General features: G+C 37.5%; 1 protein-coding gene across 1 annotated transcript; it reads right to left on the bottom strand.

Annotated features, from left to right (window-relative positions):
* Positions 1-1,118: 1,118 nt before the first annotated feature.
* Positions 1,119-10,836, bottom strand: LOC134812592 (serine palmitoyltransferase 2-like). The gene is made up of 11 exons (XM_063820079.1): positions 10,481-10,836; positions 10,189-10,343; positions 9,873-10,021; positions 4,755-4,879; positions 4,159-4,252; positions 3,354-3,517; positions 2,992-3,153; positions 2,687-2,850; positions 2,434-2,532; positions 1,803-1,932; positions 1,119-1,608 (listed from the first exon to the last, which is right to left on the bottom strand). Exons 1-11 carry the CDS (start codon positions 10,754-10,756, stop codon positions 1,537-1,539), a joined length of 1,590 nt encoding a protein of 529 aa, XP_063676149.1. The 5' UTR covers positions 10,757-10,836; the 3' UTR covers positions 1,119-1,536.
* Between the last annotated feature and the right edge of the window lie 8,271 nt (positions 10,837-19,107).

Genomic DNA, 19,107 nt, shown 5'->3' with positions numbered 1-19,107 from the left:
GGATTGCTCTAGTGATAAAATTCGTGCCACTCCACCGAGTGACTAATGACTATAATTATAAAACTTTCAATCCTAACATTAACAAGTACATAGAGATAACAGTTTCACTTAATATACTTATAGCTTCATATTTGCGATCGCGCTCTATAAGATATAACACGTAAAAGCGCAATCCTCCTGTTTAAGGGGGGGGGGGGGGGGGGTTCACCCTGATTTTTTTGTGAAACTTGGTTTCGAGATAGCAGTTGACCAACAAACTAGGACCAGTGACCAAACTTTTGATGGGGTCCCGGACCCCAACCGCCAAACGGTGCCCGTGGGGCAGCCACGCCCATATTTGGTCCAAATTAGGCCCAATTTAGCCAAATACCCTGAACATGCCCAAAATCCAGATTTTAGGTGCTCTACTTGTAGCTAGTGGTCCCCTGAACTCGTATATGAATTTTCATCAAGATTGGACAAAAAATGACTGAGTTATGAGCAAAAACCATATGACCATATTTGGGCATACGCACCAAATTTGATCGATTTTGGCCCATAAATTGGTCAAATATCAATATTTTTGAATGAAACCAACTTTATATGGAAGGTAAGCCTATTCTACCATTATCTATGATTATCAGCTCAGTATCTACCTAACTGTGGATTCTGTGGTCAAATAATCGCAAAAAATGAACAAAATTGCCCATATCTCAGTTCGCGATATTTGCAAAACTGACTTCGCTCAAAACAATAGAACTCAATAGGGTTTCAATATTTTTACATGAAATTTTCAGAATCAACGTAGAATCGCATTTCGACCTTAAGTTTTGTATTGGAATTTTGAGTTAGGCCTTTAAAAAAATTTGGCGGCCAAATTCTGAATTTTGCATTGCAAATTTTGGAATTTGGCCGCCAAATTTTTGCACCTAAAATCTGGATTTTGGGTATGTTCAGGGTATTTGGCTAAATTGGGCCTAATTTGGACCAATGTGTGTGGCTGCCCCGCGGGCACCGTTTGGCGGTTGGGGTCCGGGACCCCCTCAAAAGTTTGGTCACTGGTCCTAGTTTGTTGGTCAACTGCTATCTCGAAACCAAGTTTCACAAAAAATCAGGGTGAACCCCCCCCCCCCCCCCTTAAGTAATAATACAATTTGTATATCAGGTTAAAAGCTAAATAATTAGACCGTAAAACTAAACCTAGAAAGATTAAAAATTGAGTAAAGCATTGTATAATACTCAGGTATGTTTACGATCTGCTATCAAAGGTATTCATCTTTGATATAACGTTTATTGGTTCAATTTACACTTGAACTACGTTACTATTGTCAATTGATAGACAAACATGGGGTGAGGGTTACTGGATAAATTGCAGCCATTTAAGTAAAAAGATAAAAACTCCTTCATGTTCGTGGCTGTGATTCAAGATTGGTTTATAATTATATGGTTTGAATACCAACAACCAACATTATAGCTATTAGTATTATCAGTTCCGAGATACTGCGAAAGTTTTCTGAAATATGGATCCTTTGTCATGACCGTATTCCGATATGTTTTCTATAAGCTTCTGTCTCTCCTGGATAGTTTAAGACCAAGTTCTGGTTCAAATTTTTCGATGAGGTCGATCATCTGAAATGATGTTATTAAAAAAAGTCCCCGTATATGTTCATTATTATTTAGTTTTAAAAGTTAAGATCCAATTTAAGATTAAAATAAACATCATACAACTGCATACTCCCAGTATAGCGTAATCATTTGGAAACCCCCTCCCCCTTACCTCGGCTGATTAGTACGTAATATGTGAAAGACCCCTATTTACTCACCCATCGAAGTTGTTCGGTAGTGTGGGAGGCTGACAAACAGAAGCGAGCTCTAGCACCAAGCATTGGAGTAGCCGGGAACCCAACCACTACTGGAGCTAGCCCGTTATTCAGGGAGGTCTTTGCAAAAGCACTGTGAAGATCATTGTTAGAATTATTTAATTACTAGACTACCAGTACCTAAAGTTTCAAAGTTGTCAGTGCGATCATCTGAAATTTTCGTTGGAAAAAGAAGGGCATTGGGCAATATCGTGCTGAAAGCCCGTATAATTATAGTAATAGTAATTATACCAATTACCAATACGAACGAACGCGCATTGAGTACAGAACTTGATTACAATTACAATTAGCTTCTCTAAGTAAAAACAGCTTTTCTCTTTTTATTCCCCGCGAGCTGAGCGAGGTTGTAGCTAATACATGGACAGCAGCAGTGTTTGGTTTCTCGAACTAAATTGGAATATGATCATATCAGGCAAATATCATAGGTTAATGATCATAACACACAAGTACAAGTTGTACAAGTTATACAAAGCTACATCGTCTAAAGCAAAGCTTTTTTCTGTCAAAGATTTGATTTCTGGAAAAAATAGTGTTATGGCAGGGCATTGTAGGAAAAAATTATTGATAAATATACCATAGTTTGGCGATAGAACAGATAAGGAGAGGAACGACAGGGGAGTCCAATTCCCCAAACAAGATGTAACCCCTTTTTTGTAGTTCTGTTCGGAAGAATCTGAGAATATTTGTATGACGTATGTAGCTGCGAGGAATTTAATAATAAACACTGACAATGCGAATGGTAACTTCAAATATAAAAACAGCTCTAAAATCTAAAGGGGAAGGTTGGATAGTAATAGAAGCGAGTGAAGTCAGGACTATGAACTGACCTTGTGTTTATTTTGAGCTGTCTGATCCTGCGCTGTCCCTCGTTAGTCCCATCAATACCCATGATAGCTTGAGTGGAGGCCAGGACTTGTCTCGCTACTGGGGGTGACATGGCACTGCTGTAGTTTTGGGCGTGGGATTCTTTCTTGAGATACGCAACAAGGTCCTGAGCAAATTCTTAATCAGGAGTGACCACTTATGTTATAAAAACTAGTGGCCAGAAAATATGTCACAATGCTGGTTACTGGTTTACAGTTTTATTACAGAAGCTGAGTGGAAGTAACACTATTTGAGATTGAGAACTCACCCTGTCACCAGCGATGTATCCACCAGAAGCACCAAAGCTTTTGCTGAAAGTACCCATAAGAATGTCAATGTCTGAGGGTTTTACACCGTAGTGCTCGCAGATACCCCTGCCAGTGTTACCCATAGCTCCTATGCTATGTGCTTCGTCCACGTAGAGGAACGCCTGTGAATGTCAGTCTTGATAAGTATTTGTACCCCACGACGTACTGTCACTAACTGATAAAAATAATTCAATTCGAATTTCCTTGGCCATATTCGTAGATCTAATTTGGGCGAAGGCTATTTTTAGCATATCAACGTGGCGATCTAGCAAATTCCCCTAAAAACAAGTGAATATTTCAATAAAATCCAACCAAAACTAACCTTGTATTTGTTCTTAAGTTTGACAATTTCAGGGAGATTGCAAGATGTGCCCTCCATAGAGTAAATTCCTTCGACCACTATCAGTATCTTTTTCCAGGGCCTCCTAGTTCTAGGCTGCCCCATAACGATCGAAGTTTTTAGAATTTTCTCCAATTGCAACATGTCTGAAAATTGTCTAGTCACGATTGGTAGAGATACGATTTTATCGTTGTTGGTCACTGGTCAAGGAGGTTTTCGCGATAAAAAATGAAATTTGCGTCAGAGCGGTGAAAATGACTGCTTCGTCTGAAAAAATACCATGAAGAGCAACATCAAACATGAACTTTAATTTACCCTGAATCCTGATGTCTGCATTACTACTGATAATATATGTTAATATGTATTACGTAATCAGTATTATGAAAATATATGAATTATCAGTTGTATTTCATGGAATATTGTCGAAACTAAATTGGGTTATTTCATATCTTCAAAAAGCTTTAAAGTATAAAACGTGTACGTGTCCATGATTTCCCCTTAAATTCAATAAGTGTGGCTGATTTCATCACTACTGATAACAGAACGTAATCAGTGCTATGAATTACCGGTAGCATTCCCCGTCAAAGGCTGTTGAAATCGGACATTTGGAACTGGTCCAAGTTTACGAAATCATTCAAATATCAGACCACCTTGTGGAGTTTGCTTAACATGTGGACGCGCGTTTTTTAATTGGTTAAGCTTTCCTTTTTTCTTATATTTAACTTAGTTCGGCGACCGCGCGCAACGTTTAACAAATCATAGAATATTGTAATGCCGTCGGACTTACTGTTGTGTCTGAAAACTTTGATCTTAGCACCTGACAGCCTTGCCCCTAGAATCAGAGATGCGTGATTCAGCTCGTCACTAATAAGTAGACAACCCTGATAATATGAGAGATTTAAAATTAAGCAATATGAATCTTTAGTGACAACTTAATTTGCCAAATTTTAGAATTGTCCATCGAGACCACTTGTACGATCTAACCATTTGTTGGATCGTAGGTCTCTAATCACTAGCTGCTAATGCTTAGATACTCTGCCATGTAAAATATCCGTGGTATTATTTAAAAAAGCTGCAAATCTATTTAAAGACACGCTTTGCCTTGCAAATTGGGATAATGTACGTGATGCTAAAAAACTGTGTTAATTTAAGCGGTAATTTGTGTTGTTGTCAAGTAATAGATTAAAATTGTTACAATGAGGTGCAGTCATCCACGTAATCTATTTATAATGTTACAATGGGACAAAGCGAGCGATTAGCCTCAACACATTACGCCATCACAAATCACAATCATTGAGATATAATATGTAAAATATGTAAAATATGTAAAATATGAAAAATATGTAAAGTATGTAAATACCATCATAACCATATTATAACTACCTCATCAACAAGAGTTGCTATATTCTGGGAATTAGTTCCAAAACCCATACCGAATACCAATGCAGCTTCTTTGCCAACAAACTCGGCTACTAGACTTTCTAGCTGTTCGTGAACTCTCAGTGTCCCTGAACCAGTTAAAAGTATAATATTGAGTATTGATAATCGCAAGTAATAATCCTGAAATCTGCGTGTGTCTGTTCGTCCGTTTGTAAATTACAAACCCTACATACCACTTAATCAACGAAAAGAGTTATGGGATTGGCTTTTTTTCGATAAAGTGTCGACAAAACGATGATAAAGCAAAGAAAATTAATTTAAAAAATAGGCATATGGTAAGTGGGTCAATTGGTGGCCTGCTGCTTTTTGTTATAGTGCAGTTCGATCTGAAATATAGACGAGGTCTAATTCGATCACGACACTAGCTTCTCGTTGCAATCTGATGGGGGGTTTTCGACTGAGCGGGTTTATATTTTTGAGCGGGTTTATACTTTTTCACCGTTTTTACTGCGACAGTGAAATGCTGGGTTACACTAGTAATATAAAATATTAATTATTATATATTATATATATAAGCAATAGATATGAAAATATATAAATGTAATGAAAATATGATAAATGCATACACAATGAATGAATGATAAGTACACATTATATAAACAATAGAATAATAAGATACTATAAACAATGTCAAAGATTACACTGTGATATCCACTATCCAGCCTGCAGTATGAATCAAAGTTTCTGCAATATCGCAAATTTGATTTTGAATTAGCAAGATGTACAACTTCCAAGAATCAAGATGCAGCCCTCCTTCCATCTCCTGAAACACGTTGCAAGCATGTTAATAATTTCAGTTCTCTTCATACAATCTTCACATTTAATTCTGTTCATGCAGTAACGTTGATACGGCGCCATACAAGGAAGTGAAACAATTGTGTTACTATGGAATGTAGACAATCTAAAGAATGTACTATAAATGTTGTTGATATCATTACAAGGGCCGTGTGGCGTGTAATACAATTTAGTAGACAGCAGCCCAATATTGAGAATAGTACAATGTACATTAGTGTGTAAGCCTTCAACCAATTACAGGCACATGCAGCTGCAGTTTATAGTTAATTTCATGAAGGGTTATGAAGATGTAAATTTTTCAAAAATTTGGTAACCACCCGAAATATCATTAACTCCCACAATTTTTGGGGTATAGATCCTATACGATCATAAGTGCATTCCATTCTTTGAAATTCCTATAAATACGATCAGGATTGTTCTAGAAATCGGAACACCTACTAAATGGAACATTCCATCAAAATTCACATCTTTCCCATTTTTATCAAAAATCAGAGCGTAATTCAATCAGCTTCTTCCAATGTTAGGATAACAAATAGAAAGGAAGTTCAACCTCTAGTCGATGGCATATTGCCATGACATCGTCATGGTGATAATGGTGCTAATTCAGGAAGGAGCAAGAAGTTCAACTACCGGACTGTGAGAGTCTAGTGTATTAATGATAAGTGGTTGGTTCCTGTGGAGTCTAGGGCAGTGTTCCTGCCTGGTCGTGAGGGCACGCTTTTTGGGTCATCAGGAATCAGGATTCAGGATATCTTTCTGGGCTTTTAAGTGTCAGCGAAGCAAACTTTCATTCACGCAAAATCACAATTTGAGGAGATGGTCCAAGGATTTTTTTGGTTTCGAGCCAACAATCGGTAAAATATACGACGGAGAAAACAATGTCGACCCTTATTTATTGACCCCTTTAATCTTATTTCTTATGTATAAACTTACATCCCTGCAAAGACGCCTGTGGAAAGTTCTCTTCGGCTTCCTGTAATTGGCTGGTTACACACTTGTGTAACAATGTGGCTGTTGGAATGTCCGAAGTAAAATAAGTGTTGAGATAAAAAAGTATATGTCCAATTTACATAGATGTACAGTTCAGAGAGAATGCCAGAGTCCAGACTGGGAGTTAAAGTTATACTCCCTTCTCTCTCAAAAAAGCATCAGCCGCTGCAAGTTCCACCTACGACCACTCATTCGCAGTGAGAGCTGGAAGACTCTGGAATGTTCTCCCCAAAATTGTCAATACTCAAAAGACTTTGGCAAGCTTCAAGACATCTCTTGAAAACTTCCTAGACACCCTTCCAGACAAGCCCCTTACTCCTGGATACAGTGCAGAAAACTCTAACTCGATAATAGACTGGTGCAGTCAAGGAGGTGGTCCGCAGATTGCGTGATGGCCGTTCTAAACCTCTCAATAGGTTCAATAGGTAGGTTTATAGAATTAGTCCCTAAGATTTAAGCAAGATCTAATCAAGGAACATCGTTAATTTTTATATTTTTATCTACTGACGGTGTGAGTGAGATATAAATACCTCGATATCTTGTTTCATATCAAGTTTCTATCAAAACACGGCCCGGGCCCCGGGGCCCTGGTTACAAAGACTAATGACACGAACAATTCCGTAGATACATTCTGAAAAACATCGCAATTCTTAACTTTCACAAAGTTTCGGAACTGAGTATTTGCAGACTATTGTTCTAGAATTTAGTGACATAACAACTTCTATAGTACTATTTTGTGAGAGGGATTTGTGTTGAGGAATGTAAAACTAAAGTATTGTTTATTGTTTATAAATACACATTTTGTTTATAAATACACATTCCACTCAGTACTGACACGTTGCAGTTATAAGGTTATAGCAGTAGTGGATGGTTACACTTGGTTACGGAGAGACAAACAATCATTAGTCAATTAGCTAACAAGCAAATAGCTGCTGACGTTGCTGGGCGACTCAAAATGTTGTTAAGTCATTTTTAAGCATTTTGAATTTTTCGATTATGAACAATCCTACTCCTCCGTTATCAATAATGATATTCGTATAATGATACCATACGAATACTGTACGAAGTATGTGATTATCTGGAATGTTTTCTTTAAATATAATAGGTATTTATAGATAAGGAAGTATCACTGTTATTTCACTAAAGCCCCGGGAAAGTATTCACACTTTACGGCGACACATTATAACATTTCATACATTCTGTTATCATTTAACAGCTTTTCAGCCCGTGTGCAAGCACAGCATGTAATGGTAGCAGTACCGCTTACTAATATGCCACACGATGAATAATAGGATGTGGGGGTGATGTTTAGTTATCAGTACTACTACACTAGACAGTCAGCTCCAGTAGCAACTAATACTCTCACGTGTCAACTGGAATGTTCTGTCTACCATTTATTGTCAATTTTTGATTATAATATTATGCGTAATAAAAATGTAATTCTAATTGTTATTAGCCAACTTAAATTTTGGTAGAGCAATGAGCATTCATATGAACTTTAAAGTTTTGGCAAGTAATAGTATTGTTAATATGACGTCACATGGAGACTATCATACTTATCTTCCACTGCATCTATTAATGCATCCCAATATACTCAAAATGTCTCCCACTAGTAACATAACACCTTCAACATGGTTTAAGTTTCTGTATGATAGAGTTATGGACAAGTTTTAAAGTTGGAATATATTAGCTTAAAATTTTAAGTAAAGTCAATACAAAGGAAAAATCTTTAAAAACTAGAGAAATCTTTAAAAATGTTAAGTGAACATCAGAGTGATAAGAAAAATCAAATTTGCAAAATGTGCAAAACATTTCTTGTTCAAATTGTGATGACCAAATTCTTTGTGACCAAATGTACTACTGTAATCCAAATTTTGGAACGTAAAGGACTTAATTTCCTACCTTCTTTCAATGGAAATTTGACATAATAAAGTTAATTCTAAGGAAAGATTGTCCCAATACTATCAAATTCAGCCTTTTCATCCCTGAGAACATTTGATTTCAGAATATCTTCTAGTGTAAGAAAAGATGCGACTCTACCAAGCCATGTAACATGTAACAATTATAGCAAGCAAGACACAGATTTCCAGCGCACCGGGGCCTTTCCGCAAGTAAATGTGTATACTTGTTACTAGTCTATGGTAACAAGTATGCACATTTACTTGTGGAAAGGCAAGTAAATGGTAACCATAGAGCAATCTCTAAAACAAAAATAAGATCATGCGAAACTATGAAATTATGATGAACGAATAAGTAAATATTATCGTACATAGTGACATAGTCGGACATTTGGGAAGCTCTTATTGAACATTCAATAAGTCATAAGGCCATATTTGGAGAATGTACAGGGTGTCGAAGTGACTTTTGTTTATAACTCGCCTCAGATTAAACTTTACAACTTGAAAAGTTGAAACGTCTCAAGTCATGTGGTGTTTCAAATTATAGGCCAAAACTCTATCAGTTCATTTGGCCCATTCATTTTTCACCAAAATGGGCACTGATCGGATTTATTATTGAACAAAATTGCAAGGCTCTAACTCATTTAAGAGCTGCTTTACTTACACAACCGTATTGTGGAGAATGTTGAACCGTATTGTGGAGAATGTTGAACCGTATTGTGGAAAATGTTGAACCGTATTGTGGAGAATGTTGAACCGTATTGTGGAGAATGTTGAACCGTATTGTGGAGAATGTTGAACCGTATTGTTGAGAATGTTGAATTGAATGACGGAATGGTGACAGAGATGATGGCGGAGAATTGACTGTTTATCAATATCCCAGGACAAACCGAGTTTATGGAAGTGAAAGAAAGTGTAGGAGTTGTATAGTGATCACTGATCAATACTAATTAAAATTCTAGCTTTCCTATGCTGCGTACAAGTGGGATTGATTAGGTCACGAAATAGATGAAACTTGATCCACCATGTTCCAGTTGTTGTTAGAAACGGAGGAAGGCTTGAATTTCTATCCAAGGTTCTAGAAATATGGTCCTCGAAGACGGATGGCAAAATGTTCATGAAATTACACCTCACATTTCCCCGATAAGTGTACCTTACGGGAACTAAAACACTGTGCTATTGTCGCTATGACAATATGGTCTTTAGGTCTTTAGGTGGAGCGTTTTTGAATATGATGAATTATATTACGTCAGAGTTGTTGGCACTAAATGTGCTTATTTATTTTAAGCTGACGCCTAATTCTTGATAAGTTTCATCATTTTAATATCATTATACCACTTTGAACAAACCCTCGGAAATTATCAAAACAAGTATTCACCTAATTCAGATCGAGAACTAGCGGTAGCTGTGCCGAGCCTGTGCCTTATCTCTTGTACCGTCTCATCTGCACATCGCCCTTTGTTTTCTGCAAATCCCAAGTAGTTGTAACTCCCTATATTCAGGTAATGTCTCTTGGTCTCTTGAAGTCTGGATAAGTTGACATTAATGAATACAGTTATTATCCAGGATATCTAATAAAAGTAGAAATTTCTTTTTATGTTTATATTGAATAGTGTTGTCAATTTGTAAAGTCCGACATTTCTTTGTTCGTAATATTAATAAATGCATGATCACTTAGAATCCTTGATTAGTACCTGATATTTTCGTTGAAGGATCCGAATTTTCTGTCCCAAACCTCTATTTGAGCGCCAGGTACCCCTGCTAGCGGATGACACCAGTAGTGAAGCACTCTCTGCCATACATTCCGAGTGTAAAATGCTTCAAAGTCGTTAAAAAGTGGAACAAATCCCTGAAACGATAATATATTATATGTTTTATGTAAAATTAAATCGTATTAATACTTGAAAAATCATGATTCATTCTTATTTTTGCAGTTAGGTGTTAGAATAACTGCAAATATGTTTGTTTTATTAGCAACTTCCTCACCTCATTCCCAAATTCCGACGCATCCATAGTTTTATCGAATCCCCATTTTCTCAACAAGTCTCTAATATGGCCGAATATTACCAACAAGAAAAGACAAAGATAAGCAGACATGATGGATAGGAAGGGTGGGTTCTCAAAAGATTCATCGTAATCTACTTCGGGCAGAGGATCTTTCTCAACGCTTGGTTTAAGTTCGATGGGCTCATCATTAGCAAAAACTCCCTCCGTTTCATCGAATGCCTCACTAAGTCTCTCTTCAGGTGGCATTGGTGGCATTTTTACCCGCTAAATGAGAATAAAATTAATTTAACACACTATAAATGTTACCAAAAATAGGTTGTGTTATCATTTGTAAATTGTAACCATATTATTTGTACAAGGGCCAAACACAATCTATTACATTTTGACTTGATCCAATCATTCAAAATGTCTAACATCTGCAAAAATAAATGTTCATTTGAAAAAATGATATTCCTCGAATGAGCGATAATAGCAAGACATGCCAAAAAGGATAATTTCAATGGGGCACTCAGTGACTGAAAACTAGGCCCTAACGTACGTGTACTGACTTTTGGCCACCTGTATATACTATCTTTTTAACGACATTAAACCATAATCAAGCAGCTAAACAACAAAAAAAGACCGGCAAAATAATGAAATTTGTTGGAAGAAGAACTCTCAACAGGTCAAAATACAGTGAAACATGACCTGGGATAGATAACAATACGTTGCGGTTGAGATACAACTATACTGAAATCTTTCGGTAATGACATTAGGTAATGACATTAGTCCTACAAAAGATTGGGCAAGGTGTGACAATTTAAGATTTACATGCTTTAATGGTTAAAATACCTAGGGTGCCACTTCTATTTCAACTTATGGCCCAAATTTTGCTTGGCCTTTATGGCTTATCAGTAGTATCTACCTAATAATTTGATATAGCAAAAAATTAGGACTCTTATGAACTTATCACTTATGTCGCCAATCTGGTTAAGCGTGATATATTCGAGGTGCCACTTCTATTTCCATTTTTATAGAAACCAATCCCTGAATATGCTCTTACCATGGGCTACTGTCTTTAATTTCGTCACAAAATTGCAGGGGAAAGATTAACTGAGTGTAAACTGAAAAGTATTATAATTTCAATAGCAAGTATACATAGTAAAGACGTGAGCGTCCGAGTTTGGCTGCTTGGGAAGCAGATATGGCCCAGTCTAAATCGATTGGCTGGTCTCCTGCAGGTCAGAATCTGGAATTTTAACGATTAAAACATAACGATTAAAACATAACAAATTCAAAACGAAGATAATAAAAGCTATTATCTATGCAAACACACAAATCGAGCAAGATAATCTCACTTCACTTAAGGCAGGAATTTCTTGTAATAGGGCAGGAATTTCTTGTAATCTTGCTTGATGGATAATTAAGATCATAACTTAATAAGTCGCAATCTGCTTTAGTATGTAAGCATTGAGAATTATTTCTTTACAAAATAAAGCACAGAAAATGAGTAGTTCAGTGTTGATATACTTTATACTGAGATAATATAAATTATAAAAGTCACTCAAATATAAAGGTCACTCAAATATAACAAGAATAGCAATCTGGAGCAGTTTCAGGGAAAGAATTAGAACAATCAAAAGCTGTATAATGGGGTGACCTACTTATATGTGACCTATGTTGAGTTTCGTCAAGACTTGACGGGCCATCACATCTTCTGACCACCTCATAGCGAAGTAAAGTCTCGCTTGTTGCGACAGCACAGCAGAGAGTTCGTATTTGGAGGAGTATATCCCCTGAACGGCGGTTTATCAGGGAGAGACAACATGAACTTTGTGAGCTTATCTTTGAAGTGCTCGAGATTTGAAATTGCATTCCACAATTTAGGTCCCTGAACTGCAAATGAATTGTCAAACAAGGTGAGGTTTGCTGTTGAACTGGTTCTACGTTTTGATGAAATTACTGAAGGTTTCCAAGCCGTTCAGATCATTGCTGGTCTTTCCGTGGAGGACTTTCCACCTGTGGAGAATGATGAATCGCTCCCACCTTCGTTAATACTTCATAATATCATCGAAAAACTGGTTCATACCCAACTGGTTCATACCCAATCACCATTGAAACTTTGAAACTGAGCGTTAAATTTTTCAAAAGAATTATGAGCCTCCCCTCTAGACAAACTAGTCAACGCTGAAATGACTGAGCAGGCTAACCTCAAGTTATCATGGTTTGTAGGTATTGAATCAAAAATTGAGTGCTTCAACCAGGGGCGTAGGAATGATTTTCTTCATGAGGAGCCCAAAATCATAAAGTTTTAAAAATGTAACGCGGTGTGCGCCTGAATGTCAAAACAGCAACATTTAGTATCAACCATGCATGTAAAAAACTTTAAAGTTTATGGCAGGATCATTGCCGAAGGCTGCATCCTGTTTAAATTCTGTTAGCAGATGGGTATTAATGACGAACATTTCGCAGTAGAACATTTTTTTAAAGGTCTAGCTGAGCACGTTGGCACTAGAGATCATTTTTAAACACAGTTTCAAGAACGATTCAAATAATACGATTTTAAATACATTATATAAGAGCCTACTAGCAGCTCTTGCTAAATAAGTTTGATTCGAAAAAGGGATGCATATATTGTGTTAGTTCAGGTATCAGGAGATGAAAAAGAAGAATAACAACCACCCCCTAATGGAAACACTAATGTGCAATATGTTGTGAGAGACCCTGGCACACGAGCAGCTCGCCTAACAGCCCCGCCACAATGGAGAACATCAATGAGCTATGAAGAATGAAGACTACAAGTAGAGATGTGGGATAAGTTATGTGAGGTAAAGAATATCGACCCAGCGGAAAATGGGTATGGTTTATATAACCAAATAGCCCAACACTCGGATCAGAATGTAGTTTCAAAGATTAACTCAGCAGTGAAGAGTAAAGTTATTGACATTCTTTATTATTGAAAGTGTATGAACGAACAGAGTCTTTCAGAGCGCCATTGTTTGTATTTCCTATTTCCCCATTGTGTTGATTTTATTTATGATTTGATTTATTATTATGATTGATTTATTATTATGATTGTTTTATATCACTGACTGATAATCTCTTAGAGATTGGTGGGGCTGTGATTGATCATATTAGGTGTTTCATTCCTCAGACCAATTAAAATATTGTATTCTTTGAAAGAATTTTAGAAAGTTTGCTTTCAGGATTGAAATCTAGTAATGTGAAATGATAAATCCAGTAAGATTTTGGCTTTGCTGTGCCAATTTAGGGGTCAAAGGATAAAGTCCTACAAATTTTGAAAATATACTTACAGTAATAACCAATAAGTCTCTAAAAGGGTGCAAAGAAGGAGAATCTGGAAAAATGTTGGAAAATTTGCTTTCAGGAATGAATTATAGCAATGAGGAATGTAAATTTGGACTACACTTAAGCAGTAAGACAATTTAGATAATGCAATGACGGATAGGCTAAATGAGGCTGATAAAAGTTGGCCCCTTTCCGCCCCTTGCCAAGATTTTCCTATACCCCTGGCTTCAACAGTATCAATCCGAACCTTCTCCAGAGCAACTCATTATCACTGCTTAACGCAATTCTCCTCGCAAACTCTTGCAGCCCTTAAGTAATAATTGAAAACTTGCAAAATCAATTCCTTAATTCCTGGGGATCTCACGTAAAAGATTCTAGAAAGCAATTATTCTATTATCCTTGCGATAGGGTAGCGGTACGAACGTGAAATCAAGATTGAAGCAACCATTACCGACATTGTAACTAGTGGTATTTTATCATATCTCTAAATCTAAGATGATGCGAAATGTACCGAATCTGACTGGTTACTCTTCTGTCCTGGAATAACCTAGCATGGATAAGATGGGGCTCCCATGCAAATTCTTTTTTGACCTCACTATGGAATGATTACAGGTGATATCCGTACAATTTGAAATAACTTTGTCGATAAGTTGCGATCACTGTTTTCATCAGATCAGTGACAGTTGTCTACATGTACGTTAAACTTGAGCCTAATTGGGTAAACAAACAAACCACCTTGTTATATCAGGATTGTCACTCGTAACAGCCCCAGTAATCCCAAATCAGATCCTCAACTAGCTGATCAATTTCATGGTGAGCTTCTTGAGGCTATTGTGTTCCTGCTCACTGTATATGTTAGGTGGCTTCACTACCAAGTTAGATACTATTTAATTCTATCACAGCAGCAGGCTTATAATCACACGCACAAATAAAACAAAAGTTAAATAAATCCACTGGATGGATGAAAGACAGCACAAAGACATAAAGACAGCACAAATATAGCACAAAATGGTAACGGCCTAAGCCTTGGAAACAAATTAATTGTTGGTGGCTGTGATGGGCTCCTCGTGCAGAAATGCATGAATATCTTTGCTGACACTTGTGTGAGCTTGGAGAAGCTTACCTGGGGACCTCAGGCTATCATGTTCATAAACATACGAATAGAGATCAGGCAGAATGACAGGCTGAGCGCGGCCCAGTAAGGAGAAGCATCATGAGCGGCGTTGCCAGATATCTGGCTATCTCGTGAATGGAAGCTTGTATTTTTTAAAGTAAAAGATAAAAGACTGATCTACCAAAAATATCACCATATTTTTCAAAAATCGATGACGTACTCTTTGTCATACGTTGTATGACCCGCCTGTATCGTAGAAAATCTACACTCTTCACTATAGTGTATAGTGTAACGACGATGGGGGTCACGACGTGATACAACGTACTCTTAATTGTTTGTAAACACTCACACGTGAAGACAGGTATAAATTGAACGCCGTTTAGTATAATTCACCGTGAAACAATTTTAATATTCACATAGCCATGTGTATACGAGTACTGCGTGACCACCTTCAATTCAATTCTTCGCAGCTCGGCGATCAGGCACACTCAGCCCAGTAGTTCACATAGCCATGTGCCTACGCGTACTGCGTGACGCAGGCGAGAGGGCTCTGGTTAGAGCAAGGAGATATCGATTTCACGGGCTATTGTGTTCATATTGAAAATATTTAATATAATAACAGAATGAAAAATTAAGCGCCACTGCACAACCCAGTATGCATGAATAAATCCCAATGTGCGCCGCTCTTTCTTTCCTCTCTTCCCCCGTCGTCTGGAGTGTGTGATTTTTGTCGATGTCCGAGCTCTTATATTTATCTTTAGTTTATGATCAACTTTCTGTGATTGGACTCGGTATTTTCGTCCCGGCCGAGTGGGACGATGCTTGCTCGCCAGTTAAGCTATACTGTAGATATAACACTATAATTACTACAAACTGTAGAATATTATCTTATATTTGATCCTTCGAACAGCTGTTGAGCAATGAAACGCAAACATAATCTTAGCAAAATGAATATATTTCTTTTATCTTCAGCATTTAATCAGTCACATAATCTGAGAATATCAATGGTTAGTTTGAAAATGTCAAAAATTCTCATCAAAAATGTAGTAAAGTCTCAAAAAATTAATTTAGCATCTCGTAAAAATGGAATAGTTTAAAATCGGAACAAAATTAATCGCATATACTATAATAATGTGGAGTCTGCAGTAGTTCATTAAATCAAAAAGACGCAATTCAAAAATTGATAGACTGCATATATAAACAAAAAATGGACGATTTAAAAATAAAATTCGGGACACCATGAAAAATTAGCTTCCAGAAACGGAATTCACATTGTTCAGGCCAAACGGATAAAGTGTCTTCAATTTGTTAATATAAAACTGTTCTGACTTTCTAATATTATCTGGGGATGTAGAACACAAAATATCAAAATGGAAACTTTCATTGAAAACAGATCTCTCCCTCAAATTATGAACTGAAAAAAGATGTGCCCCTAAAACATTCTCGTCATCAAAAACTCTATGGCTCTCAACATTCCCCTTACTACTCGCCTCTAAAATCTCATAATATTTACTGCGATGACCATTCACACGTTGGCTGAGGCTGGTGACTGTTTTTCCCACGTATACGTTATTAACAGTACAAAGTTTGCATGTCGCGCCGTACACAATGTTGCGTGTCTTACAGTTACCACCTTGAGTTCTGACTGAGTGTCCATTATTGGAGACCATGGAATTGCCACTAACAAGGTGACAAGTTTGGCAGGGTCTGCCTTTCTTCTTCTCGCCAGGTTTGGTGCATGGGTCAGTTGTTCTTGACTCTGAACCTAAGGCAAGCTTCTTTCTCTTGAATAAAGTGTCCTTTAACCCATTAGGGACGATAGGGTCGTTTACGACCCACCTTTTCTAGAGGCTATAGAGGACAAACCATAATACTAAACGCAACGAATCTTTCGCACATATGCTCAAAATTTATTGGGCTACATTATTGACTTTCCAGTCGAGACCCAATTAATTACTAACAACTAAATAATTAGGCTAATTAGTCGTCATAGTTGGAAAATATTTCACTTTACTTCTTGCCTTGATTGGGACATTAAAACTTTATGTAGGCTTATTTTGTTGAGGACAAAATAGTTGCGGGCAACGATTTCCTTGAGACATATGAAAAGCCCGTGATAATCAGATGTTCACAAACAGAGCTAGACGCTGTTTACTAACTGCGGTCGCATACGACCCACTCGTCCGGGTCGCAAACGACCCATCACGGTTTTTCGGCTTTAACTTCTGAAACAAAGACGTTAGGATAAAATAAAAACTGTAGCATAAGTTAAAAACATATGGTCAATACTGTGTAACTCTAACCTTTTAAAAATAAAGAATTTGGGTCATTAACGACCCACTCGGCTCACTTGCTTATTACTACATATGTCCATGTAACTTCTTGAATTCAGCCTAAAGCATGACATCATAAGTTCAAAATCGCCTCTCAGCAAGTGATAATCATCATAAACTGCGAAAAATCGGTTAAATGGGTCATTAGCGACCCACTAGGACCACAAAATTGATTAATTAAATATAATGTTGTCAAACTTTTACAAATATTAGTATAAAAACATGTTATATCTTGGTCATTACTCCTGTACGTTGATTTAAATTTTAAAATCGATCAACTGGGTCAATAACGACCCACTCGGAAGTTGAACCACGACATTAATTATCAGTATCATGTTGTTCTACCATCAAGAAAGACACTCGTAGGTCTTAATTCCACGCAAACCACGGGTGGCTGACTACTAGCCCTTCTGAGATCCAGGGCCAACTGAAGGGCCGTCATCACTTATCAAAGAGCTGCGAGAATAACACTACTGCATATGCCTGGAGTTGCGTCCTGATTATAATACTATGGTGCGTGGAAATCTGTACCGAAAGGACCGTGGCCGTGCCGCAAAAGAAAAGGAATCGGCCCTCGTTCCTAACTTGCTAGGTAATAGCCATGCTGTTGTTGTTGCTTATTAGATTCTGTTACCTTTTTCGTCAATTTCGAATCTTGGTAAACGACCTGCTTCAACCCACCGCTTGAGACCCAGGGTCCCACGGTGATCAGATCATGTCACTCAAGAAAAATCCCCTGAACGAAGTATACGAGATATCATGTAACCTTGGGTAAATACTGAAAGACGAGTGGTCAAATTGCATATTCTAATCCAACATGCCAATATGTTTTTTTCATTCCTAGAAAGTACGAGAATAACTAAACAACTGCTGCATTCAGATGGCTACATCTACAGCTCTGTGAAGAAGGACAAGGAAAAAGCCCCCCCCCCCCCCCCCCCCCATTTGGCTGGCGGTGCTGCAACCTGCAATCTCTCAGACAACTACCTCGTTTTGGGTAACAAACCCCGCAACAACGAGGCAGCTTTCAAAACGAAAACAAGTATTACGTAATCGGCCGAGAGGGAGGGGAGTTTCCAAATGATTAAGCTTGTGTAATTTTGACATAATAGCTATGTGGTGGGGGGGGGGGGGGGCGTAAAAATTGTCCAATAAGTGATTACGTAATATATGAACGGCCCCTTATAAGAAGTAAAGAAAGGGAGCTGCGAAGAGAGTAGATGCAGCCATCTGAAATCTGAATCCAGCAGTTGTATAGTTCTTCTTGGACGTTCTAGGAATCGGGAAAAAATAGGCATGTTGTTTGCTGTCTCACGACATTACGGTCGTGTACTAACAGCTGATAAACTCACCTACCTATCAATCAGGGACAAAAGGATTTCGCGGCATGTACGAAATCGCGAAATTTCCCATTCTCCGCGACAAATTTTATGTATAGTTTAATGTATAGCCTGTTAAATTTCGCGGTACCGCGATTTTTGGCCAAAATAATCGCGAAATCCTTTTGTCCCTGCTATCAATCCAATTCTGCCCATTATTCGTCAGTCATTGGGTGACGTGATCTGCAGATTACCGTGAGACTCCAGATCTCAGAAGGGCTAGTAGTCAGCCACCCGTGGTTTGCGTGGAATTAAGACCTACGAGTGTCTTTCTTGATGGTAGAACAACATGATACTGATAATTAATGTCGTGGTTCAACTTCCGAGTGGGTCGTTATTGACCCAGTTGATCGATTTAAAAATTTAAATCAACGTACAGGAGTAATGACCAAGATATAACATGTTTTTATACTAATATTTGTAAAAGTTTGACAACATTATATTTAATTAATCAATTTTGTGGTCTTAGTGGGTCGCTAATGACCCATTTAA

Source organism: Bolinopsis microptera, chromosome 3, assembly GCF_026151205.1.
Source record: "Bolinopsis microptera isolate Bmic1 chromosome 3, MBARI_Bmic_1.0, whole genome shotgun sequence".
Classification (NCBI taxonomy): Eukaryota; Metazoa; Ctenophora; class Tentaculata; order Lobata; family Bolinopsidae; genus Bolinopsis; species Bolinopsis microptera.
Note: the sequence above shows the minus strand (reverse complement) of the source record. Positions and strands in the feature narration are given on the sequence as shown.